Source organism: Erythrolamprus reginae, chromosome 9, assembly GCF_031021105.1.
Source record: "Erythrolamprus reginae isolate rEryReg1 chromosome 9, rEryReg1.hap1, whole genome shotgun sequence".
Classification (NCBI taxonomy): domain Eukaryota; kingdom Metazoa; phylum Chordata; class Lepidosauria; order Squamata; family Dipsadidae; genus Erythrolamprus; species Erythrolamprus reginae.
The window spans coordinates 19,340,035-19,364,560 of record NC_091958.1 but is presented as its reverse complement, the minus strand read 5'-3'; the positions used below and the strand labels follow the sequence as shown (position 1 = coordinate 19,364,560).

Below are 24,526 nucleotides of genomic sequence, written 5' to 3'. Positions count from 1 at the left end.
GATTTTGGCAGCATTCATTAATTTCCAGCAAATGATGTGTGCTCTCCTAGGAGGAACTTTAGAATACACAGTAGGAACAGTTTAAAAACAAGATTTGGGGGAAAGGTGGTGGTGGGAAGCCAGTGATGTTCCAGTAGAAGCTGGAGAAATAATTGATGGGGGGGGGAGCTTATGGACAGAGCACCTTCTTAAAGTCTTTGTCCATTTAGGATGCTTGGCTGCATAGCTAGAGGTATAACAAGCAGGAAGAGGGAGATTGTGATCCCCTTATATAGAGCGCTGGTGAGACCACATTTGGAATACTGTGTTCAGTTCTGGAGACCTCACCTACAAAAAGATATTGACAAAATTGAACGGGTCCAAAGACGGGCTACAAGAATGGTGGAGGGTCTTAAGCATAAAAAGTATCAGGAAAGACTTAATGAACTCAGTCTGTATAGTCTGGAGGACAGAAGGAAAAGGGGGGACATGATCGAAACATTTAAATATATTAAAGGGTTAAATAAGGTCCAGGAGGGAAGTGTTTTTAATAGGAAAGTGAACACAAGAACAAGGGGACACAATCTGAAGTTAGTTGGGGGAAAGATCAAAAGCAACGTGAGAAAATATTATTTTACTGAAAGAGTAGTAGATCCTTGGAACAAACTTCCAGCAGACGTGGTAGATAAATCCACAGTAACTGAATTTAAACATGCCTGGGATAAACATATATCCATCCTAAGATAAAATACAGAAAATAGTATAAGGGCAGACTAGATGGACCAGGAGGTCTTTTTCTGCCGTCAGACTTCTATGTTTCTATTTTTCTATTATGGAAGATGTTGCTGAATACACGCATCATCCTAAGCCATCCTGAGAATTGTTATGCCAGGTGAATCTACCCATTGTGGTTTCTAAACCATCTTTTGAAAGTTGGACCCTATGGAAGGATGTGCACCAAAGAATTGAGGCCTTTGAATTATGGTGCTGGAGAAGACTCTTGTGAGTCCTTTGGACTGCAAGGCGATCAGTCCTAGAGAAGATGCACAAGAAACCATCATTTATGGCTTAGCACAGTGGGCAACTGTAACTAGATAAATTCATTCATGTTTGGACTTGATTTTAAATCTAAGTGCTCATTTCTAGATTTGTACCTGCATAAATACAGTAGTACCTGCAATTTGGCTAGTGTAATGAAAAAAAGGACCAGGGGAGACATGACAGCAGTCTTCCAGTATTTCAGGGATTGCCACAAAGAAGGAGGAGTCAACCTATTCTCCAGAGCACCTGAGGGTAGAACAAGAAGCAATGGGTGGAAACTAAACAAGGAGAGAAGTAACTTAGAATTAAGGAGAACTTTCTTGGTGGTCAGAAGGGTTGACCAGTGGAACAGCTTGCCTCCAGAAAGTTTTTGTAGTTGTTTGTGTGAGCCTGCTCATTTTTTGTGTGTAAGGAAGATTTAAGTTTTTTAAAAAAAATATTAATCATTTACCTCTCTGTTTTTTTTTAAAATGTTTTCTTTATCAAGGTGATCTTTTATGGTAAATAAACATGGATTCTTTCTTTATTGACTGTAGGAGTAGAGCATCTGCAAGTTCTCCAAGCATGACGGCTGTTTAGCACCTCGGTGAGAATTAGGCTCACCTCAGTGGTAATGCTGACAAGGACTTCTCATATTTATGAGAAGCACAAAACACTTTTTGACAGTATGATCAAAGAGACATTTTTCTGGCAAGGAGGATGAAGCTTAAAAGGTTGTGAGGAGGCATTGTTCCATATCGCAAACTTTGTTGGGAAGCAAAAAGCATGCTGGTCAAGAATTGTATTTCAGACACACTGGTTCTGTGGTTCACAGGTGAATGCAAAGATGCCCACAGGGTAAAATTAGCTCGTACTTCCACTTCTTCACATGGGCATCACTCCCTTTAGAAGCACCTCTGAGGCCACATTTCTAACTTTTTCTCCTTTGAACAAGCACCAGCAGATGTGAAATTCAGCAGAGATACAAATTAGTGGGGAAGAACAGAGGGCTGTTGGCACAGGAAGGGAAATAAAATAATTTAAGAATAAAGAATTGGAGGAATGTGCTTGGTCCACCCATGATTAAGCCACTTTTTAAAAAAGAATCATGACTTAGAAACATAGAAACATAGAAGACTGACGGCAGAAAAAGACCTCATGGTCCATCTAGTCTGCCCTTATACTATTTCCTGTATTTTATCTTACAATGGATATATGTTTATCCCAGGCATGTTTAAATTCAATTAATGTGGATTTACCAACCACGTCTGCTGGAAGTTTGTTCCAAGGATCTACTACTCTTTCAGTGAAATCATATTTTCTCACGTGGCTTTTGATCTTTCCCCCAACTAACTTCAGATTGTGTCCCCTTGTTCTTGTGTTCACTTTCCTATTAAAAACACTTCCCTCCTGGACCTTATTTAACTCTTTAACATATTTAAATGTTTCGATCATGTCCCCCCTTTTCCTTCTGTCCTCCAGACTATACAGATTGAGTTCATTAAGTCTTTCCTGATACGTTTTATGCTTAAGACCTTCCACCATTCTTGTAGCCCGTCTTTGGACTTGTTCAATTTTGTCAATATTTGTTGAAGGACTGGCCTATTTTTCATATGTACAAAATCCAAGGTGGTTAATTTGATTTTGTCTTAAATTTATGACTCTGGGTCCTGTGTGACAGCCATCCATTGTGTTTTACAATAAATCAATGACACAGATTATGATGTACAGCAGAGGTAGCCAAAGTTGGCTCTCCCATGACATGTGTACTTCAACTCCCAGAATTCTGGAGCTAGCATGATTGGCTCAGGAATTCTGGGGGTTGAAGTCCACAAGTCATAGAAGAGCCAACTTTGCCTATCCCTGATGTACAGTATACCCAAAAGGACCTTCTTTTGCATGGGGGTTTCAGTTATAATTCAGTATCTTCAGGACTGTCTCCTGCCACATAGAAAGAGAGAGAGAGACAGAAAAAGAGAGATCACTGCCCATTTTGAATTCCCAGCAGAAAGAGGAAATTTGAGAATTCACAAGATTTTTTTGGGGGTGGTGGTGGTTTTTTTAAAAGTGATTTTTAATTATTTTATTTATTTATTGGATTTGTATGCCGCCCCTCTCCGTAGAGTTATATATTATATTATATTAAGTTATATTAGTTATATATTGTTTTGTTGTTGTTGTGAGATGCCCCGAGGGGCAGCATACAAATCTAATAATAATAATAATAATAATAATAATAATAATAATAATAATAATAATAATAATAACAACAACAATAATATTTTTATTTTTCTCCACGATACAATAAAATCCACAAGATTGATGCTCTATGGCAGCGTTTCCCAACCGGTGTGCCGCGGCACACTAGTGTGCCGCGAGACACAGTCAGGTGTGCCGCGAAGTTCCTAGGGAAGCTCCAGCTGGGCGGGGCGCTGCCGGTGCCGACCTGGAGCTCCCACTCGCAGCTGTCCCCCGGCTCCTGCTCGATGCCGCGGTTTTCGGCGCTCTCCTGCTGGGCCCCAAAGAAGGAAGGCAGGAAGAAGGAGAGCTTCATTCTTCGCGCCTTTTTCCCGCCTTCCTTCTTTGGGGCCCAGCAGGAGAGCACCAGAAACCGCGACATCAGGCAGGAGCCAGGGGACAGCTGCGAGTGGGAGCCCCAGGTCGGAGGCACCGGCAGCGCCCCGCCCAGCTGGAGCTTCGCTGGCGTCGGCGGCAAGTGTCCTTTGCGGCCCGGCGGGAGGGCACTGGCGGTGGGAGCGGGTGTGTGTGGTTGCAGCGGCCGCAGGCAATCGCGGGGAGATGGCGGCGGCGAGAGGGAGCTCTCTCTCTCTCTCTCTCAGCTGACTGCAAGCGGGAACCCTGATGGTGGCGGTTGGACATGCTCCTGGACGCCGTACATGCTGGCGCTGCGGGCCTGGCATATACGGCGTCCAGCAGCACGTCCAGCTGCCGCCGTCAGGGCTCCCACTTGCAGTCAGCTGAGAGAGAGAGAGAGAGAAAGAAAGAGAGACATATAAGAGAGGCAGAGAGAGAGAGAGAAAGAGAGACAGAGCGAGAAAGAGAGACAGCAAGAGAGGCAGAGAAAGAGAGGAGAGAGAGAGAAAGAGAGACATAGCAAGAGAGGCAGAGAGAGAGAGAGAGAAAGAGAGACATAGCAAGAGAGAGAGACTTAGCAAGAGGCAGAGAGAGAGAGAAAGAGAAAGAAAGAGAACATAGCAAGAGAGACAGAGAGAGAGAAAGAGAGAGAAAGAGAGATAGCAAGAGACAGTGAAAGAGAGAGAGAGAGAGCAAGAGAGAAAAAAGCAAGAAAGAGATAGCGAGACAGAGAGAGAGAGAGAGCAAGGGAGAGAGAAAGACATAGAGGAAGGGAAGGAGAGAGAAAGAGAGCAAAAAAGAGAGGAAGAAAGAAAGAGGGATGGAGAGAGAGAAAGAAGAGAAGGAAGGAAAAGAGAGAAAGAGGGAGAAATAGAGCGAAAGGGAGGAAGAGAGAGGGTTTTTTTGTCCAAACTTTTCTTTAGCCCCCCCCGCCCCCGCCCCCTTTCAATGTTCCCCAGGATTTTGAAAATATGAATAATGTGCCGCGGCTCAAAAAAGTTTGGGAAACACTGCTCTATGGAACAAAACGGCGACCGAAAATCATCACCCAGCCTTCCTCTTCTCACAGAAGGCAACAGGGGAAACAAACAAATGGGACTTTCTGCTCCTATCACTTTATTCTCGGCTTCCCTGGAACGAAAAAAAAGGCCTCAGTATAAAGAACTCCCCCACCCCCCACCCCAAAAGCCGGAAAAAAGCGCGAGCCATGCTCTGGAAGCTGCCGACTTCGCTTTTCGAAGCCCGGATTGGCCACACCTGGGAAGCTCGCGCTCTATTTTCGCCACCCGGAGCCGCCGCTTCTTCCTTTTCCCCCGCGATCTTTACACGGCGCCGCACCTGCTACCCTGAGGGGATTTGGCCGGGACGACTCTGGGATTGCCTGCGGGAGGAAGGAGCTTTTTCTGACGGGCTAAAAAAAAGGGGGGCGCGCGAAAGCGCTCCAATTGTGCCCCTTTTTTCGTCCCCCAACCTGAGGGGAAATAAAAGCGTCCAGGTCTCTCTCTTTATTGCGCGCGCGCGCGCGCTTCCTGCCTTCTCACCTCCCAGCCCAAATTGCGCCCCTTTTTTCCCCCGTCCTCAGCCTGAGGGAAAATAAAAGCGTCCATGTGTCTCTTTTTTTTGCAAGCTGATTGGCGAACCCGCGGCTTCTCCTCCCCGCCCCTCCTTCCCCGTGTCCCCCTCTCCGGGTGGGGGGCAGAGCCCTTCGCTCGCCGCGCAGCCGGCCACCCTCGCGCTCTTTGCCTTCTTTGCGCCTTTGCTCCGGGCGGCGGAGGCGAGGCGGAGGCGGGGAAGAAGGCTGCCCCCGCCGCGCCTCTCGGGAATGGGCTGCCCCGTGCCTGTGCCCGCCGCTGGGGGCGGTGCAGCCGGGTGTGGGGTGGGGGGATGCCAAGGCGGGCTGCCCCCGGCGCTGTAAAACATGCGGCGGGGAAGGGAGCGCCCGCCGCGCGGCTCGGCTGCTGGTGCTGGTGCTGCTGGCGGTGACGGAGGCGGCGGCGGCAGGTAGAGCCATCCTCTCCCCCCCACAACTCCCGCCCGCCCTCCCGCACTCCACCCCGATGTCCCGCGGAGACGCCCGGGCGTCGCTTCCAGCTCTCCCCCGTCGGCTTGGCCCGTGGCGGTTGGCAAGAGCCCCTCCATGCACGCGCTCAGCCTCCTCTGGCTGGGCAGCGTTGCGAAGGTAAGCCGGGCGCCTCCCTGATGCCTCGGGTTGGGGGTGGCGGAGGGAGGAGAGGGGGAACCGGCCGGGTCTCCCCGTTGTCGCTGGGGTAGCAGAGCAAAAACTCCTCGGGATTTTTCTCTTTTTTTAAAAAAAATTCTGCCGGGGGTGGTTTGTGTGTCCCGCACCTTTTTTTCGTTTCTCATCTCTCTCTCCCTTTCCCTGTCTTCATCCCCCTCCCCCTCTCTCTTTCTTTATCTCCCTCTCTCTTTCTTTCTTTCTCTCTCTCCTTTCCCCTCTTTCCCTTTCTTTTTTTCTCTTTCTCCACCTTTCCTTCTCTCCCTCCATCTTTCTCTCTTACCCCTTTTCTCTCTCCCCCTCTCTCCCACTCTTTCTATCTCTCTTTCACTCTCTCTCTCTTTCTCCCCCTTTCCCTTTCTCCCTCTTTCTCTTTCCCTCTCTCTCCCCTTCTCTCTCTCCTCCTCCTCTCCCTCTCTCTCCATTCTCTTCCTCTCTTTCCCACCCTCTTTCTCTTTCTCTCTTCCTCTCTCTTTTTCTCTCCCTTTCTTTCTCTCTCTCCCTCTCTTTCTCTCCTTCACTCTCACTTTCTCTTTCCCTTTCTTTCTTCCTCCCTCTTTCTCTCTCCCTCTCCCTTTCCCTCTCCCTCCTTCTCTCCTTTCTCTCTCTCTCTCCTTCTTCCCCCTTTCTCTTTTTCTTTCTCTCTCTCTCTCTCCCTCTTTCTGCAGATCCTCCAGTTGTGCTGTCTCTGTTGCGGCGTTGTGGCAGAAGTGTTACCCGGTGACAGCGGTGGCCTCGGCACCTTCAACCAGGGTTGGTATTTTCCTTGAGCTTTCAAATGGGGCATCCTAAAGGAATCCTCCTTTCCCCATCTTGCAGGGGGCAGGGAGGGATTGGCAGGAGAGACTAATTTGTCTCTGTGGAAGCCTTCTGAGATGCAAGGTTGTTTTGTTGGGAATCCATAGGTGGGCAGAATACAGAATGACAAGAGTTGGAAGGGATCCTGTAGGTCATCTAGTCTGACCTGTGTGTGTCCTGGCTAACTTTCCTGTTTCAGGCAGACATGGTTGAGCCATTTGGATCCTGGACACAAGAGACCCGTCAGTATAGCTCATCTAAATAAAAATAAAATTGGGGCTTTTCCAGTGAAGCATTGCCTTGAAGTGCTGAAATGGAGAAGACCCACTTCTAAAAGTGCACAGGCTAAACTTTGCACACCAGGTGTGTTAAAATGTTGCAGTGCTGGGTAGATCTTTGGTGTGTATTATTGGATTATGGAGTGTCCCTACCTGAGGTCATATCAGACGCTGAGATTTAGCCAGGGTTGAGAAAGCTGGTCTGGTCTGCTGGCACAATCCCTTTAATCCTTCCTGAAACAAAATCTAAAGACATGTAAATGAAAGGACAATGTACTCAACTCTTTACCCCTGCTTGTGTTTCCTTCCTCTGTTGTAAGCTCCCTGGGGTTGTCAACTCTTCTCTTTACTCTGTCAATTGGAAGAGCACTGATGCCTTTTTGGGAGGGGAAAAAAAGCACATTTGGGACAGCAATAATCTGGCTGATTGATAATCTCTATGGATGCTTTGAGTAATGAGCATGGTTCTACTTGTCTGCTTCCTGGGAACCTTAGAAGCCGAAGTCTTTGGTCTGGCTCTCTAACCGGACTCAGAATGTTTTTGGAAATGGAAAATGTTATACTCTTCATTCTAATGGGGAAATAACCACCAGAACTGCAAACCTTCACTCACATCGCAGACTTATTTTATGTAGCTGTGAAGAAAACTAAGTGAAGTGATATGTGAGAACGCCTTCGCGAGACAGGAGGAAGAGGTTTGGACTGGACAACCGTCAGGTAAAATATAGCTGAGCCCAAGGAAGAAAAGGAGTCTGGGAAGCAGAATAAAAGGAGAAAAAGGCAGAAATATTTGCAAGATTGTGTTAATTAATCTTACAGTAAACCATGGTGAGTTTTAAAGATCAGTTTGAAACAGGTGTACTTCATTCTTGATTAAACTTTCTTCCTGGAGCATAAGGGGATGGACATAATGCTTCCTTTTCTGATGTTTCCTCAACAACAAGCCTGCAAGGTAGATTGGGCTTAAGACAGGGGTAGGCAAAGTTGGCTCTTCTATGACTTGTGGACTTCAACTCCCAGAATTCCTGAGCCAATCATGCTAGCTCGGGAATTCTGGGAGTTGAAGTCCACATGTCATGGAAGAGCCAACTTTGCCCAGCCCTGGGCTAAGAGAAGATACTGGGCTACTTGTCTAGTAGGGAACCCAGGCTTCCCTACTGGTAATCCAAGATTGCAACTGCTCTTATTGCAGAAGTTATTGAGAAAAAAAAGTGCTTCCATAGGAAAAAGAGGCAGGATGAAATAATTGTAGATCAATACTAAGGCCAGTTCTTTCTCAATCCGTCCTCGTAACATGAACATGAAGAAGGAAATTACAGAGGAATACCTTCAAAAAAGAGAGAAAGAAAAAGGTTAACCTCGCTTTAAGAAAAAAAAGTTAAAGCATAGCACCAGAAAGAATGACTTGAAAATCCAGCATTTCTAACCCTTTGCGCTGGGCGAGAATGAGGAGGGGGAGCTAGTGAGGAGTTGCACTCTAGGAAAACATGTGTGAACAAGCAAAGAAGGATTCCTAGATATCAAAGAGAGCTGGAGACGGAGAGGCATCGTCGAGTGAAAGTTCATCTCACATTAAAAAAAGGAAGAAAAAGAAAGAAAGGAGAAAGGAGAGAGAGAAAGAATGAATGAAAAAAAGAAAGAGAAAGAGAGAAGAAGGAAGGAAGGAAGAAAGAGAAAAGAAAGGAAGAAAAGAAAAAGAAAAAAGAAGAAAGAAAGAAAAAGAAAGAAGAAAAGAAAAAGAAAGAAGAAAAGAAAGAAGGAAATAAAAGAAAGAAAGAAAGAAAAAGAAAGAAAGAAAGAAAGAAAACAGCAGAGGCTTCCAAGCACTTTCACGGAGTGCTTGTTACTTTCCAATAAAGGCTGCAAGGAAGAATTTTTAAACCGGTAGCATTATGTGCTTGCTTGAAGAGGATCTTGCAAGGCTGGGGCTGCAGATATTGCAGTCAACTCAGGAAGAAGTAGGATATCTTCACTAGGCATGCTAATGAGCCCCAATTTAGTGGCAAAAAAAAAGAAGCGCGCTGGTGCGCATGGAGTGTTTGCTCTGGAGTGTGAAGGGGGGAATTCCCTTCTCATGCAGCTGCTTGTATTTTTGGCTACCGGCCTTGCTTAGCATCCTGAAATTCTGATTTAGCGCTGCTGGTGAAAAGTGAGATGCTCTCAACAGAACATTTCCTCTCTCTCTCTCTCTCTCTCTCTCTCTCTCTCTCTCTCTCTCTCTCTCTCTCTCTCGTGTGTGTGTGTGTGGGTAAGCAAGCAGTGATGCCTCTATTTGCAAGATTGTGAAGGTGAGATAATAAACTCCATTCAGAAATGTCTTTGTTTTCTCCACGCAAAGGGGTGTGTTTGTGTGTGTGTGTGTGTGTGTGTGTGTGTGAGTGGATGGAAGGAAAAAGGTTTTTTTTCCTTCCCAAGGTTACCAAATGGAGAAAAGCAGCATTAGCTTGCTTGCATTGGTTTCTTCGATTTCTTTTCCAGGGTTAAAACAAACAAACAAACAAAAAAGTCCCGGGCGAGGAGGAATTTAAAATCCATTATTAATAAATGCAAATGAAGGACAGATGGATAATGTATTAGCCTTATGACCATATCAAATAAAAAAAAAATCCCACCCCTAATGAAACCCCCCAAAGAATCTGATAACGATCCTCTAAATATAGCCAACTCAAACCCCTTAAGAAGCTTACAAACTTAAAATACAACCAGAGATCAGAATGTAGGAGTTCAGTCGAGTGCTTCAGTTAGAGGTGCTGAACTTTGAAGCTGGAATCTAGAATTTAAAAGATGTGACTTTTGTGAGCAGGGGGTTGGACTAGAAGATCTCCAAGGTCCCTTCCAACTCTTGGACAATGCTTTTCAAATGCTGTTGTTGTTGTTGATGACATACAACCAATGCATCAATAGCACTTTCCAAGTCCTCATGGCCAGAGTTTTATGAAATAGCAGAGGGATAAAGAAATGGAAACAACAAATTTATTGAACAAATGCAACTTTGTTGCTTGTATCCTAATGGTTTATATTGATTGTTTCCTAGTATAATTTGTTTGCTTATTTGTACTCTATGACTATCATTAAGTGTTGTACCTTATGATTCTTGACGAATGTGTCTTGTCTTTTTATGTACACTGAGAGCATATGCAACCAAGACAAATTCCTTGTGTGTCCAATCACAGTTGGGCAATAAAGAATTCTATTCTATGTATATGTCTGCCCAGTTCATGGATCAGTGGCTCCAACTGGTTTACAACATTAAAACCCATAAAACCTCACTTGCTATCCTATAATCTACATAATTTGACCATCTTTGAGAGTCTTCCATGGTTTTCAGTAGGAGTCCTTTATGCAGTAAAGCCAGAACTAGAAACAAATCTTGATATCCTTGGCTATTTACTCATTTATTTATTTTATTTATTTGTTTTGTCAAGTACGTATTGGTGGTATACAAAGATATAATAATATTTATATACACGATACTAGTAAAAGAGAAATATTAGGACAGGGGACGGAAGGCACTCTGGTGCACTTATGCACGCCCCTTACTGACCTCTATCTTGGTAACTTCTCATAATGTCCTTGATTGGCTAATAATGTGGGGGGATTTGGGGAAATGAAGGGGAAGAGAGGAGCAACTTTCGGTTGCTTGACATATTTATATGATGTTGAATGAAGTTTTTGTAGCCTGATGGCAGAACAGAAGAGTCAGCAAAGGACTCTGCAACCAGAAAACTTGAAGCCCAAAGTGAGAGGGGTAAGCTTATTATCACCATTGTCATTTAAAAATCCTATAATTTAATTGAATTTATTTAATTTCTAAGCCGCCCAACTCCTAGTGGACTCTGGGTGGCGTACAATCATAGACAATATAATACGATGCAATATAGCAATGAATAACACAACAGATAATAAATATAGACTTGTAAAAGACCCAGATAAAACATTCATCTCTCCAGGGCTGAGTTAATTGTTCTGTGGCCCCCAGGCCTGCCGGCAGAGTCATGTTTTCACAGCCTTCCAGAAGGCCAGAACAGTGGGGGCAGTACGAGTCTCTGGGGGCAGTTGGTTCAATAAAGCTGGAGCCGCCACAGAGAAGGCCCTCCCATGTGGCCCCGCCAAGAAGGTATTTTGTAATGGATTGAAAAAGCTTATATGGAGGGGGGGGAAAATTATACCTGGAAAAAAAATATCCTGGTGACCTTAAGGAAACAATAATCTACATGTCAAAAGTAACGTAATAACAAAAATGCTTCTATATCAGACACTTTATGCTATAGAGCAAAAACTAAGGATATTTTTGGAATCAGCACATCAAACTCCATAAAAGAGACATATTACTTTTGCTGATGATTAGATTTCCTGCAAGAGCTCAACAGGGCATACTGTTGATGGGTGGGGGAAGGGCTAAGCTAAGAAGATTGTCTAGCAGAGTTATATCTCATTCTTGACAAATGTATGTTTTATGTACACTGAGAGTATCTGCACCAAAGATCAATTCCTTATGTGCTCAATCACAATTGGCCAATAAAGAATTCTATTCTATTCTATTCTACTCTACGCCACGCCACGCCACCCCATCCCATCCCATTGGTTTCCAATAAGGGTGATCCTTTGCCATCCAATAAATAACAAAACGAATGATTCAAGAATGACAAGGGAAGTTTGCAGCTACAGTATTCTGTCTTTCCTGGCTAGACTGTCACATTTCAAAAGAATTTGGACATTTGTGGCTGAATTGATAAGTGAAAGACTCCCGTTTTGAACCCAAGAAATGGTAGTGGCATCTTTGTTCCTCTAATAGTTTGTCTCCATTGATGAGAAATAGAGAAACATGCTCTTAAAAGCCAGAAAACCGACTCAGTCTTCTTCCCCTGCAAGAAACTGAAGAGGCCACCTTTAGATTTGGTAATCCATTCAAGACAGGATTAAAACCCCAAAGAAGACAGCATCTAGGATTAATTATATGTGATTAAAAATCCAAGGAAGCCAGCACTTTAAACTCATTGCCAGCCTTTGCCAGACAAACTAATTAAAAACAAATAATAAAATACACAAAAACAAGTCTCTAAATTAGAAGATGCTTTAGAACATGTGAGCCGGGGTGGCGCAGCAGGTAGAGTGCTGTACTGCAGGCCACTGAAGCTGACTGTAGATCTGAAGGTCAGCGGTTCAAATCTCATCACCGGCTCAAGGTTGACTCAGCCTTCCATCCTTCCGAGGTGGGTAAAATGAGGACCCGGATTGTGGGGGCAATAGCCTAGGTCTGTTAAAAAGTGCTATTGCTAACATGTTGTAAGCCGCCCTGAGTCTAAGGAGAAGGGCGGCATAAAAATCGAATAAATAAATAAATAAAATAAATAAATAAATAACAATCTGTATAAAAATCCATGTACTTGCCAAACCAATGGGTTGGCTGACCCAGGACTGCGGGTGGTTCTGTTCATCCCTAAACCATCTTCCCAATAGGTCTCCATGTTTCCAGTGTCTCTCTCCCAGCGGCAAAATCTACTTACCTTCCCTCCAGGTTTGGAAGTGCTCCCATTGAGCACGCTTTCCCCCCCTCTGCGCATGTGCAGAAGGCTTTGTGAATGTGCAAAGTGTCAAAAACAAGGAAATCCATATGGGAGAGTGGGAGGAGCTTCACGCTACTGCCACCACCGGTTCTCCAAACCACCAGCAGCCGCTGCTACTGGTACGACCGAACTGGGGTGCACCGGTAGCATTTCACCACTGCTTTCTCCCAGCTTAGAACTGAACCAGATCGATACCGTATTTTTCCGAGTATAAGACACACCTTTTTACTCCCTAAAAGAGGCGGATAATGTAGCTTTCTTCTAAGCTTTCCCCCCCAGCCCTAACCAGGTGCTAACAATCTACCCAGCTCTTACCTTGCAGGCTCTTTCATTGTTACTCTCTGCAAAGGATGTTTTCCAAGCCCTAAGTCTTTGCAGGTTTTAATGATGTTCCCAGGGGCTTGCAAGCTCTTTCATTGTTATTCTCTCTGAATAAGGTTTTTTTAAAAGCCCTAACCAAGGGATAAAATAATGTGCTGAAACTGACCAGTCTGAGGACGCTAGCCAGATGAATATCTGGTAAGCAGATTATTTTCCTCATTTTCCTTGTGCATCTTATACTCTAAAAAAAATATGGTATTTCTTCCAACGAGAAATCCCTAAGACCAGGGGTCTCCAAACTTGGCCACTGTATGACTTGTAGACTTCAATCCCAGAATTCTGGGAGTTGATGTCCACAAGTCTTTGGAAACCCTTGCATAAGAGCAAGAAAGACCCTCTCCCCAAATGCCTGTGGGAGAGGAAGCCTGAGGGCTAACCCCCATTCTCAACCTTCTTCCAGATTACATCTTTGTCGTTCCAGTCGAGGTGGACTCCAGCGGATCTTATCTCTCGCACGACGTTTTGCACAGCGCCAGGAGAAAGCGATCCACCGCGAGCTCGAAAGCTTCCTTGCACTACAGGTTTTCAGCCTTTGGACAGGAACTGCATCTCGAGCTGAAGCCCTCGGACTTTCTGAGCCATAATGTGACTGTCCAGGTGCTTGGGAAAGATGGCATTGAAGATTCTCAGGTTCATGACATTGAACAGTGTTTCTATCAGGGATTTATAAGGAACTACAGTTCTTCTTCCGTTGCCCTATCCACGTGCACAGGTTTGGTAAGTGTTACGTGCTGTTGCTCCGTTTTCAGACTCTTTCTCCTTCTGCTACGCTTGTTCTCTCCTGTTGCCCTAAGGCTGATTTAAAGTTGCCTGCAACAACCCACCGCTGTGCTTCATACCTGTGCTGCTAAGTCCCCACGGTGCTTTTCCAACAGGCAACTGGACTTTCTTGATTTTTTTTCCTTTGAAAATGTTTCACTACTTATCCAAGAAGCTTCTTCAGTTCTAACTCAAAGAAAAAACAAAATAAAACTAGAAAGTCCAAGGACTTTGGAAAAGCACCTTTTTTTGGTTTGGTGGGTTTTTGTAAACTTGACAAATTGAGATTCGTTGGTAGTCTATGTTTAAGCAAACCATTGCTTAGTGCAATATATGGGAAGCCACTGTCAAAATTCTCCAAACAACTGCGGTCTCCAAACAACTGCAAATTGATTCTTGAGCAGTGGGAATACTTGGAGGACAGATGTATGGGAATTCCTTTTCAGCATCAAATATACTGCTCAAAAAAATAAAGGGAACACTCAAATAACACATCCTAGATCTGAATGAATGAAATATCATTCAATATTTCATTTGCACAACTATTTCATTTGCACAACATTATGTGAAATTGACTGTATTGCTTCCTAAATGGACAGTTTGATTTCACAGAAGTTTGATTTACTTGGAGTTATATTGTGTGGTTTAAGTATTCCCTTTATTTTTTTTTTTGAGCAGTGTATATTGGATATATGTTTGACACAGTGATGGGCAACACTTTACTAAAATTTCAGGCCTACATACTGTGGATACATACTGTAGACCTGTGGCGGTGCAGTGGTTAGAGTGCAATACTGCAAGCTACTTCTGCTGATCACCGGCTGCCAGCAGTTTGGCAGATTGAATCTCAGTAGGCTCCAGGTTAACTCAGCCTTCCATCCTTCCAAGGTCGGTAAAATGAGGACCCAGATTGTTGGGGGCAATATGCTGACTCTCTCTAAACCTCTTAGAGAGGGCTGGAAAGCACTGTGAAGTGGTATACAGTGATCCCCCAGGTATTGCGATCCCGATCATTGCGAAACGGCTATATGGTGATTTTTCAACCCGGAAGTAAAAACACCATCTGCGCATGCGCACCCTTTTTTCTATGGCCACGCATGCGTAGATGGTGCCGGGCAGATCAGCTGCTGGGCGGCTTCCCTGGGTCTTCCCCCTCTTGCTGGCGGGAGGGCGAGCAGCGGGCATCAGCGAGGAGTTTGCGTGGGCGGCAGGGAAACCCCAGCGCCGCTTCCCAGCTGAGTCCTGAAGCCAAACGCGGAAGTTCGCTTCAGGACTCAGCTGGGAAGCGGCGTGAGCGAACGGCGTGGGCGGGCGAAGGGCGGGCGAGCGGCAGCGAGGAGTTTGCGTGGGCGGCAGGGAAACCCCAGCGCCGCTTCCCAGCTGAGTCCTGAAGCCAAACGCGGAAGTTTGCTTCAGGACTCAGCTGGGAAGCGGCGCGAGCGAACGGCGTGGGCGGGCGAAGAGTGGGCGAGCGGCGGGCGCACGGGCAGGCAGGCGGCGGACAAGCGGCGGGCGGACAAGACAAGCGGCGGGTGCGGCAGCAGCGAGGAGTTTGCGTGGGCGGCGGGGAAACCCCAATCTTCGGCTCCTCGCTGCTGCGGCGGAAGTAAAAACACCATCTGCGCATGCGCAGATGGTGTTTTTACTTCCGCAGCACTACTTCGCGAAAAACCGATCATTGCGAGGGGTCCTGGAATGGAACCCTCACAATAATCGGGGGACCACTGTATAAGTCTAAATGTTATTGCTATTGCTATACTACCTTCTCAGTTTTAGTATCCCTTTACCTACATGGACACTTATTGATTGATTGATTGATTGGATTTTTATGCTGCCCCTCCTCAAGGACTCACACTTATGGCGTGAATTCCAAATATTATAATTTTAAAAAAGGAGGCTTCCAAAGGCTAATCTTAGATTCAAAGGGCTGGGCCTCTGTTCTATAGAAAAGCCATCATGTGTTTCGTTATGCATTCTTTGAGATCTGGGCATGGTGGAATGACATTGATGTATTTTCACTTGCTGTACAAGGGAAAATGCAGGGATTCATAGATGTAAGTATATATACATGATACTTTTTTTAGTTGAGGGTAGTAGCAATGGGACATGTCGGAAGGGGATTGTTTCAAAAAGTGTCAAAAAGCAACAAAAGTTGACCAAATTAAATCTAAACATAATTCAATCTGATGAAGGCCTGCATATTTAATACTTTGAGGTTGTTTTTTTTAAAAAAAATAATTCTGTGCAATTAAATCCTGCAACTCAAGATTGGGGAGTTTCTGTAACTGCACTCCAAACTTTGGATTGGCATGTGATGCACCAATCCACAATCTAGCCCATTTTAGCTGATTGCTTAAAAGTAGGATTAGAACTGATTAGTTCTTAGACCAGCCAATTTTAGGACTACAGGTTAGATTGGAAAATTGAGGGGGAGGGGTGGGACAGGACAGATAAAAGTAATGGAATATAGTGTGGTAGGACGTGGTCTGGAATCACAGGAAAGAGGAGAGCAAAGAGACAGTGAATCTTGGAATGTCTGGTGAGCAAGAAGAGAGCAAAGATGTTCCGTCCCTAGCAATTCCCTGAATTTATCTATACCTTTTGCAGATCATTGCTATAGTCAGGCAAGACTCTGTATGTAGGTAAACAACAATAAAGAAACCACTCAGAAGTAACCTCACATGCCATTCTTGGTTCTTTGGACCCGACAAATACTTTTGTATTGTTGCAAAGAAAATGGCATAATTTGTTTACATGAAATTATCAGAAATCATGCTTAGTTTAAGGGAGGATTTACCTTTATCGAAACTTTAAAGAGATCTCCTCTTTAAAGGAAAGTTTATAGTTGATTCGGTTAAACCCGAGATAGGCAAACTTGGCTCTTCTATGGCATGTGGAATTCAACACCCAGAATTCCTGAGCTAGCATGATTGGCTCAGGAATTCTGGGAGTTGAAGTCCATAAGTCATAGAAGAGCCAACTTTGCCTATCCCTGGGTTAAACAATAAGGTCACTTTGAAATAATTGCAATGGAATAAGGGTATCTACTGTGCTAGAGGAGATCTCTTTGAACTCCACCATCATCACCAGGCTGTAAAAAGCTCTTTGGGTATTAAATTGCTATCATAGTTGTTCCAATGCAATTTCCTGGGGTGAAAACAGCATAAAATATAAGTGGCAAGGTAAATCAATGCATAGGTGGGCTTTAAAATTTTTTAGTGGATGTGGTCATGATGGGCGTGGCCTCGTTGGCCTCCTGCACTACTAGGATTGTGTGTTTTTGCCCTCCCTGGGCTCCGGAGACTTTCCTTGAGTCTCTTGGAAGGTGAAAATGGCTTTCCCAAGCTCCAAAGGCCTGTTCCTGGCCTTCCTGAACTTCTGCATGTACCCTGCACTTATCGACATCCAAAATGGGCCATGTGGACACTCCTGAGTGAGATTTGGAGTGAGATTTGTAGATTCTCCAAACTGCATAGAATCTTAGCTAGAGGTTCTCCTGAACCCCTGAGATCCCCAGCATCCCACCCCTGAAGCAATGTAATAAAGTACTCAGAAGTTCCCTACCTGTATGAATGCTCTAAGGAGGCTTTCAATATGGGCTAATAATTCAGATGACCACTAGGTGGCAACAAAGGATTTAAATCCCACTTTGCTGCCCTCTATTGGTAATGGAGAGCAGATGGGTGTAGTAATGAAGGCAGCTGGCTAAAAAACAGAACCCTATGAGTTCTAGTTCTGCTTTATGTACAAAGCCAGCTGAGTGACCTTCAGCCAGTCACTTTCTCTCAGCTCTAGGAAGGAGGCAATAACAAACCACTTCTTTTGCATACATAGTGACCGTTGCTGCAAGATATTGTCAATGATTTTTGGATGGTGGAAACCAGCATAGTTCTGTGGTAGATACATGTTTGCACTTAGGTTTTAGGTTTGATTTTTGAACATCTGTATGTGCAAGGTTTTTGACTTGTATGTATCCAATCAGTCATTGCTTAGTATCCAAATGAACTGTATCTTGATGTGATGTGTGAAGCCAATCTCTGGTATCAATGTGGTGCTTGCAACTGCCACCCTCCATACCCCGTCCCCTTTCCACAATTAGGTTGCCCTATTCATTTTGGTCCTGTCAATTAAACCAACAGTTGCATTGCTTTACATGGTTGGCAGCGCTAATCATCCCATTGTTGCTTTCATTAGCAGTAGCTTCCCCATAATGCAAGTGCAGTGGCCTATTCTTTCAAACCTGAAACATCACACTGGGATCCTTTGATCTTCCTTGCTCTGGAGTGCATGCGTGAGCAGTTCAGAAAAACCTTGTCCCTCGTCTGCTGCTTTGCTGCGCTTGTCTATGCAGAAAAATTATCGAGAGAAACAGAACACATCTATTACCACTAGAAATGAAGAATTAGGGGATTGCAGCTTTCTTGAAATCCTGCTTATGCATTCAGTACTGAGGCCAAAGCATCTGTTTAGGGAAGAATTATATTTGACCAACAGACAAACGTCTAAAGATCAACTCAAAGAGGAACAGCTAGGCAATGAACTTAATATGCTTCTTAAGTTAACATTCTTTTATCTGCAGTCGGCATCAGAGGAGGTTCTGCATCCTGTCACTAGTTGGTTGTGGGTCATAAGGTGCCAAAATGTGGTTTTGTAGTTCCCCAGTGAGAAAAATATCATTCTTCCTAGAGAATTGTTTGTTTTCCAGGGCATTGGAAAGGTATGACTATGGACTAAATGTTGCCTATTTTTACTAGAGCCGGGATGTCAAAGGCAAAGGCAAGGAGGCCCTCTGGAAGCTGGAATTAGCCTGTTTCCCAACTTCCAGTGAGCCCAGTAGGCTTGTGTTCCGCCCTCCCCAACCCCCAAAGGCTTCCCTGGAGCTGGAGGAGGATAAAAATGCCATCCCCCATCCTGCTGGAGGTTCTCTGGAAGTCAAAAATGCCCTCCCAAAGCAATCAAATCATACTAGGAACAAGTCAATATAAATTGTAAGGATACATGTATGTGTATGTGTATGGTATATACCAGTGATGGCATCTTTTCTGAGAGCATATGCACCAAGACAAATTCCTTGTGTTTACAATCACACTTGGCCAATAAAATTCTATTCTGTTCTGTTCTGTTTTATTCTATTAGGTCAGTAAAATGAGGACCCAGATTGTTGGGGGCAATAAATGCTTAATCTCTATAAACCGGTTAGAGAGGGCTGTAAAACACTGTGAGTCTAAATGCCTTTGCTGTTGCTGTTGCTATTGCTATTCCTGTTTATTCTATTCTATTCTGTTCTGTTCTATTCTATTCTACACACCTTCATTTGTCAATCAAAGATATTTGTCTGGTCCTGGGATTGTTATGTATTAGCTGCCTGGGTGAATAGGGATATCTTCAGTTATTACCTAAAAGCAAATGTTATGAGTACCATTGGTGATTCCTTCAAAAGAAAATTCCTATTACCTTCAAAGAAGACCTCATAATAAAGATAATAGTACAGCCACTGGAAAATACGGTCTTGGGAAACTCGAAGAATTTAGACTGTGAAACCTGCATTATTTAATCGGTCAGCAATATCTTAGCCTCCCTTTTGGGAGTTTTGTTGCCTCATTACTCCCTTGCTACAGATCTAGTCCAAGGCTGCTGGGTCAACATAATAAAAGTCCTTGGCTAGACAACAGTATGTTGTGTGTGCAAATGAAGTAACAATTGTATAGATATGACCTAGTTTGAAAATTCTTGGATAAGAAATTTGCTGATTATATTACTGTCTGCCTTTTGGTGTGGAAAAAAGGGTCTTCCTTCTTTCTTGCCAAATTCTTCTTCTTCTTCTTCTTCTTCTTCTTCTTCTTCTTCTTCTTCTTCTTCTTCTTCTTCTTCTTCTTCTTCTTCTTCTTCTTCTTCTTCTTCTTCTTCTTGTAGGTTTGAAGTGCACAGCAGACAAAGCGGGCAGATAATCCTGACCTTGGTTTGACTAGCTCTGCTCAGGACTGCTTGAAAGCAAAATTAGATTGGGTTTTAAACAGTAGGGTATGTCTTTTAAGTCATAGATATGCTGCATGCGTAGACGGAAGTCATATGGATGTAGAACTAATCAAGTGGGAATTGCATGTGAGGTTTCAGCTGATAACAACAAATCTCAGACTTTCACTGATGACATGGGGGAGATGTATATTCTTCCCTTATGTGACTTGTCTAGGTGATATCAGTGCTAAATATCAGTACCATTTGACAGTGCTTATGTTTATTATCTTGCAGAGAATTTTGACAAGTGCTCAAAGCTGCTGTGAATATTTGGAGCTCAGTGGTGTATCAGGGTTAAAAATCAATGCTGTTAGACAGCACTTGCCTGTCTTAACTTTATAATCGTGAAAAGGGTTTTGTCGAGTGCTCAAAAATGCCGTGAATTCTTGGAGCTCAGTATGATTTCCTTGAAATCCACCTGCATTCTAAAATATCAATGGTCTTAAAGGTGCTTTTCTCAAAAAAAAAAAAAGCAACTGGATTTCTTGGGTTCCCTGTCTGAAAATATTTTGCTTCTCATCCAAGTGGATTCTTCAGAGTGATGGTGTAGGATGTGTGCCTAATTGTATAATGATCAATGGAATGGTGAAAAGTTTGTTGTGCACCTTTGAACACATGTTTGAAACAGAGCTTTCATCCTTAATCCCTTACATGGACTGCGCAGCCATCAATTTCTGCACTTTTCCCTACTTTCAAAGAAGGCAGCTGTATGGAATGTTATTTCCCATGGCATATGCTTTCAATTAGCCAAGTCCAAATAGCAGGAATTGTTTAAAGTTAATGTTGTAATTGAAAATGTTTCTGGAAGGTAGGGTTGTTGTTGGTTGTTGTTTTTTTTACAAAAATATCACAATTAGGGGAGAAGTCTACCAGTAGTTAGGAATTGTAACAGATTAGAAGGCTGGGAAAGATTCCTTGATTAAGAAGGCAAGTTCAGAAGTTTAGCACCTGTTACACTCAAGGAATTTCAGTTTAAGGGCTTATACAGAAGAAAAGCAGATTTTCTCCAACTAATCAATACTGCACCTAATAAATAATCTTGATATTAATATATAGAATACTTATTCCAATCTCTTTTTTATTATTATAAAATAAACTTTATTTATAAACAAAACACACACAAGACAAATGAAACATTTTTAAAAATTTGGACAATTTATGACGTGCCTCTTTTCTATTACATAAGTCATATTTACATAATGTACACCAAATCTTAGTAGTGATCTTAATCAGGTATATCTTTCCTTTTTATTCCCTTTTATATCCAAAACTCTGACCTTTACTCTCCATGTTTTCTACCACTTATTGGCTCACTTTTTCTTTTTTTCCCTTTTCCCTTTTTCCACTTATTCCATTCTCATGAACCAACATATTTCATAATATATACAATATACAGGTAGGTAGGTAGGTAGATAGATAATAGATAGATAGATAGATAGATAGATAGATAGATAGATAGATAGATTGCTATTACTATTATCCATGTACTCTATGCCATACAGTAAATAATTAAATGAATACATTTCTTTTGGTGAAAAGTTGAAGGTAAGAGGACAAAACGGGACACAAAATAGTTGGCGAAGTATACGTTGTTGTTGTTGTTTTTTTAAAAAGAGAATGGAAGTTGTAGGGGGATATCTTCCTGGGCTGTTATGTTAGGAAGTTGGACAATTTAACATCTTGTCTTTTAATCCTGCTGTGTTGGAACTATTTAAAATTGAACTATGACTTACAAAACAGTTCCTGTGATTTATGGTGTGAATCTCCCAGCTGAAGAACTAAATGTTTGTATATCATTTCACAGAGGTCAGAAATATAGTATCTGCAGCTGAGTGGCCCAACCTTGTATAAGACTTCAACCTGTTGGCTAGGAAATCTTTAAATGAACTTTCTAAAAGTTGCATTATACTGTATTTTGTTGCCCTTGACTGATTTATTGCAAAGTTTTGATGTACTGTATTCATCCAGATGTAGATGTGTTTACTTGTTACAATATGTCTAATGTGAGTAAAATTTGCTATTCTCTCTTTCCTTCCCCCCTTCCCTCCTGCCTCCATCCTTCTCCCTCTCTTTTCTTCCCTCCCCACGCTATCATCTCCAAACTGGTGAAATGATGTAATTTCAGACACCCTTAAAAGCTATATTTTATACTGCCAAAATAAATCATAATTAAGGAAGTGTGAATACGAACACTGTCTAAACTATCATAAGATCCAACTGATGGGAGCAATCTTGAAAAACCAAGGAGCTGGTTTGGTTGTGTTTGAAATGATTCTTTTTGATATATCGATACAGCAGGTTGTATGTCTGGGATAAGTGCTGGTACTTTTCACCAATGTTTTTTTAGAAATTGGTTCTTAGCCTATGAATGGAGTCTTACTAGAGTTCCCTCTGTACAAATGTAGTCATTAACTCTTTATCTGGCCTGATGAAATGACCTTTGTACCACAGTGAATGTCCCATGTTACTACTAGAAAAGGAGAACAACCTGAGTTAGAAAATTCTTGTATTCGGGTGGAGAAAATCCTGCTGAAGAATAAGTGTCATCAGGTCTAAGCAAATATAAGCATGAATTTCAAGCCTCCTGTTAGATTTTATTGAAGAAATATTCTGGGGACTATTCCCTTGATTAGCTATGGTGGGGGACATGGACTTTGGTCAAATTATTATTATTATTATTATTATTATTATTATTATTATTATTATTATTATTTATTGGATTTGTATGCTGCCCCTCTCCGCAGATTCGGGGCGGCTAACAACAGTGGTAAAACAACATGAACAATCCAATTAATAAAAACAACTGAAAAAAACCTTATTATAAAAAAACCAAACATACACACAAACATACCATGCATAACTTGTAGTAGCCTAGGGGGAAAGGATAACTTAACTCCCCCATGCCTGGTGACAAAGGTGGGTCTTAAGTAATTTGCGAAAGACAAGGAGGGTGGGGGCCATTCTAATCTCTGGGGGGTGTTGGTTCCAGAGGGCCGGGGCCGCCACAGAGAAGGCTCTTCCCCTGGGGCCCGCCAAACGACATTGTTTGGTCGACGGGACCCGGAGAAGGCCAACTCTGTGGGACCTTATCGGCCGCTGGGATTCGTGCGGTAGAAGGCGGTTCCGGATGTATTCTGGCCCAAATGATGGGTCTTCTGTAAGAGTATAGAATTTGTGTTTTACTGTATGTCTGAATTGCACAAAATAACAGTAGTGTGGGTCTCGGATACATCTGGTTGACTACTCTTTGTCCCAGAACACTGGACTAAGTTAACTTTTGACCTCAGGCTTCATTGTTCGTATAAATTCTATTCCCATGCAGTACATCCCCATATTCTTAGGTATCTTTGCATATCCTCGTCGTAGTTGAAGGTATGGTTAGGATCATAGGTGGGTTGTGGATCCGCTTGCTCAGGGGTAAGCTGGGCACCCTTTGCACACACCCGCAACAATTAAAAAAATAGTTTCTGCGCATGCGCAGAAGCAAAATCCACGGTGGTGGTGCCCACAGACCAGCACTGACAGAAATAGCTCCATGACATCATCACCGGTTTGTTACTGGTTCTGAAGACCCGGTTAGACCTGATAAGAACCTACATTTGGTTAAGATAGAATTCTGCTTTGCCAGTGACCAAAAACTAAGAAGCAGCTTGCTATTGTAGCCAAGGCAGTCCCACTCCACTACAATTTAGAGCTGCAATTTATAGCTGAAATCTGCCATGAATTTAAATCGATAAATTGGAAAAATACTCTGATCATCCCGAAGTGACTCTTCTTGGTGCCACGATCTTTTCTAGGCTAATCAAAGAACGTGCCAATTTATTGGTGGTCCTTGAGACCATATTTTTGGGAACATGCTGTTCTAGGCAGCAAACGTTGGACATCTTCCATTGTTGCGAAGGTTTTGATCAGAAACAAAAACGATATTCATAAGCTTGAAACCAAACAAGTAAAATCTAATACGTGCCTGCCATATGGCACGAAAATGTGAACAATCTTCCTGCTCTCTTTGACTTCCCAGCCCAGACTTGTTTATAAACATCTGAAAAAAAAAATAAAGTATTTGGAAGGGTGGGATTGAGATGGGAGTGCTTCCTAGTTCCCATGTAACTCTTTTAATTTCCTCTATGACTGCAGTCTTTAAGTTTCTGCCAGGCAGCCAGTGTTGGATCTGTTTTGCAGATGACAAATGATCTCCACACAGTGAGCAGTTTGCAAGGCAGCCTTCCTCAACCAGATGCATCTGCCCGAAAAGTCACTGCGTGTAGCTGATTTTATAGGGCAGTGATGGTGAATCTTTTTTGGTCCACGTACCGCCAGGCATGGGGGAGTTAAGATATTCCTTCCCCCTAGGCCATTACAAGTTATTCATGGTATGTTTGTGTGTATGTTTGGTTTTATAATAAGGGTTTTTAGTTGTTTTATTAATTGGATTGTTACATGCTGTTTTTTATCATTGTTGTTAGCCGCCCCAAGTCTACAGAAAGGGGCGGCATACAAATCCAATAAATAAAAGGGTGTGTGTGTGTGTGCTAGCATGCGTGCATGTGCCCACACCCCTTCCATCCCCCCCACGCATGCACACCCCCTCGCACTGCCTCTGTGCGTGTGCACAGGCCTTTCTGAAGTCTGGTAGGTGAAAAAAATGCCCAAATAGTCAAAACGGAAGTTTGGGGAAAACCACTTCTGGTTTGCCGTTGTGCTGTTTTTTGCCCTCTGGAGGAAGCTTCCTGAAGCCCCGGAGTGCAAAAAACAGCACAATGGCAAACCGAAAGTACATTTGTCCAAACTTCTGGTTTGTCCATTGGATGATTGTTTTTGCTTCCGGGATTCAGGGAAGTACATTTAATGCAATATCATAAGCAGCTTCCCTGAAGCATCCTGAGGATGAAACAGTC

The 24,526-nt window shown here is 43.3% G+C and overlaps 1 protein-coding gene across 1 annotated transcript in view; it reads left to right on the top strand.

Moving 5' to 3' along the window:
* Positions 1–960: 960 nt before the first annotated feature.
* The window catches only part of ADAMTS18 (ADAM metallopeptidase with thrombospondin type 1 motif 18), a 122,176-nt gene continuing 98,610 nt past the window's right edge, over positions 961–24,526 (top strand). The window contains exons 1-3 of the mRNA XM_070761642.1: positions 961–1,065; positions 6,499–6,583; positions 13,255–13,571. Of these exons, the coding sequence (XP_070617743.1) occupies positions 961–1,065; positions 6,499–6,583; positions 13,255–13,571 (507 nt within the window). The remainder of the gene's footprint in view (positions 1,066–6,498; positions 6,584–13,254; positions 13,572–24,526) is intronic.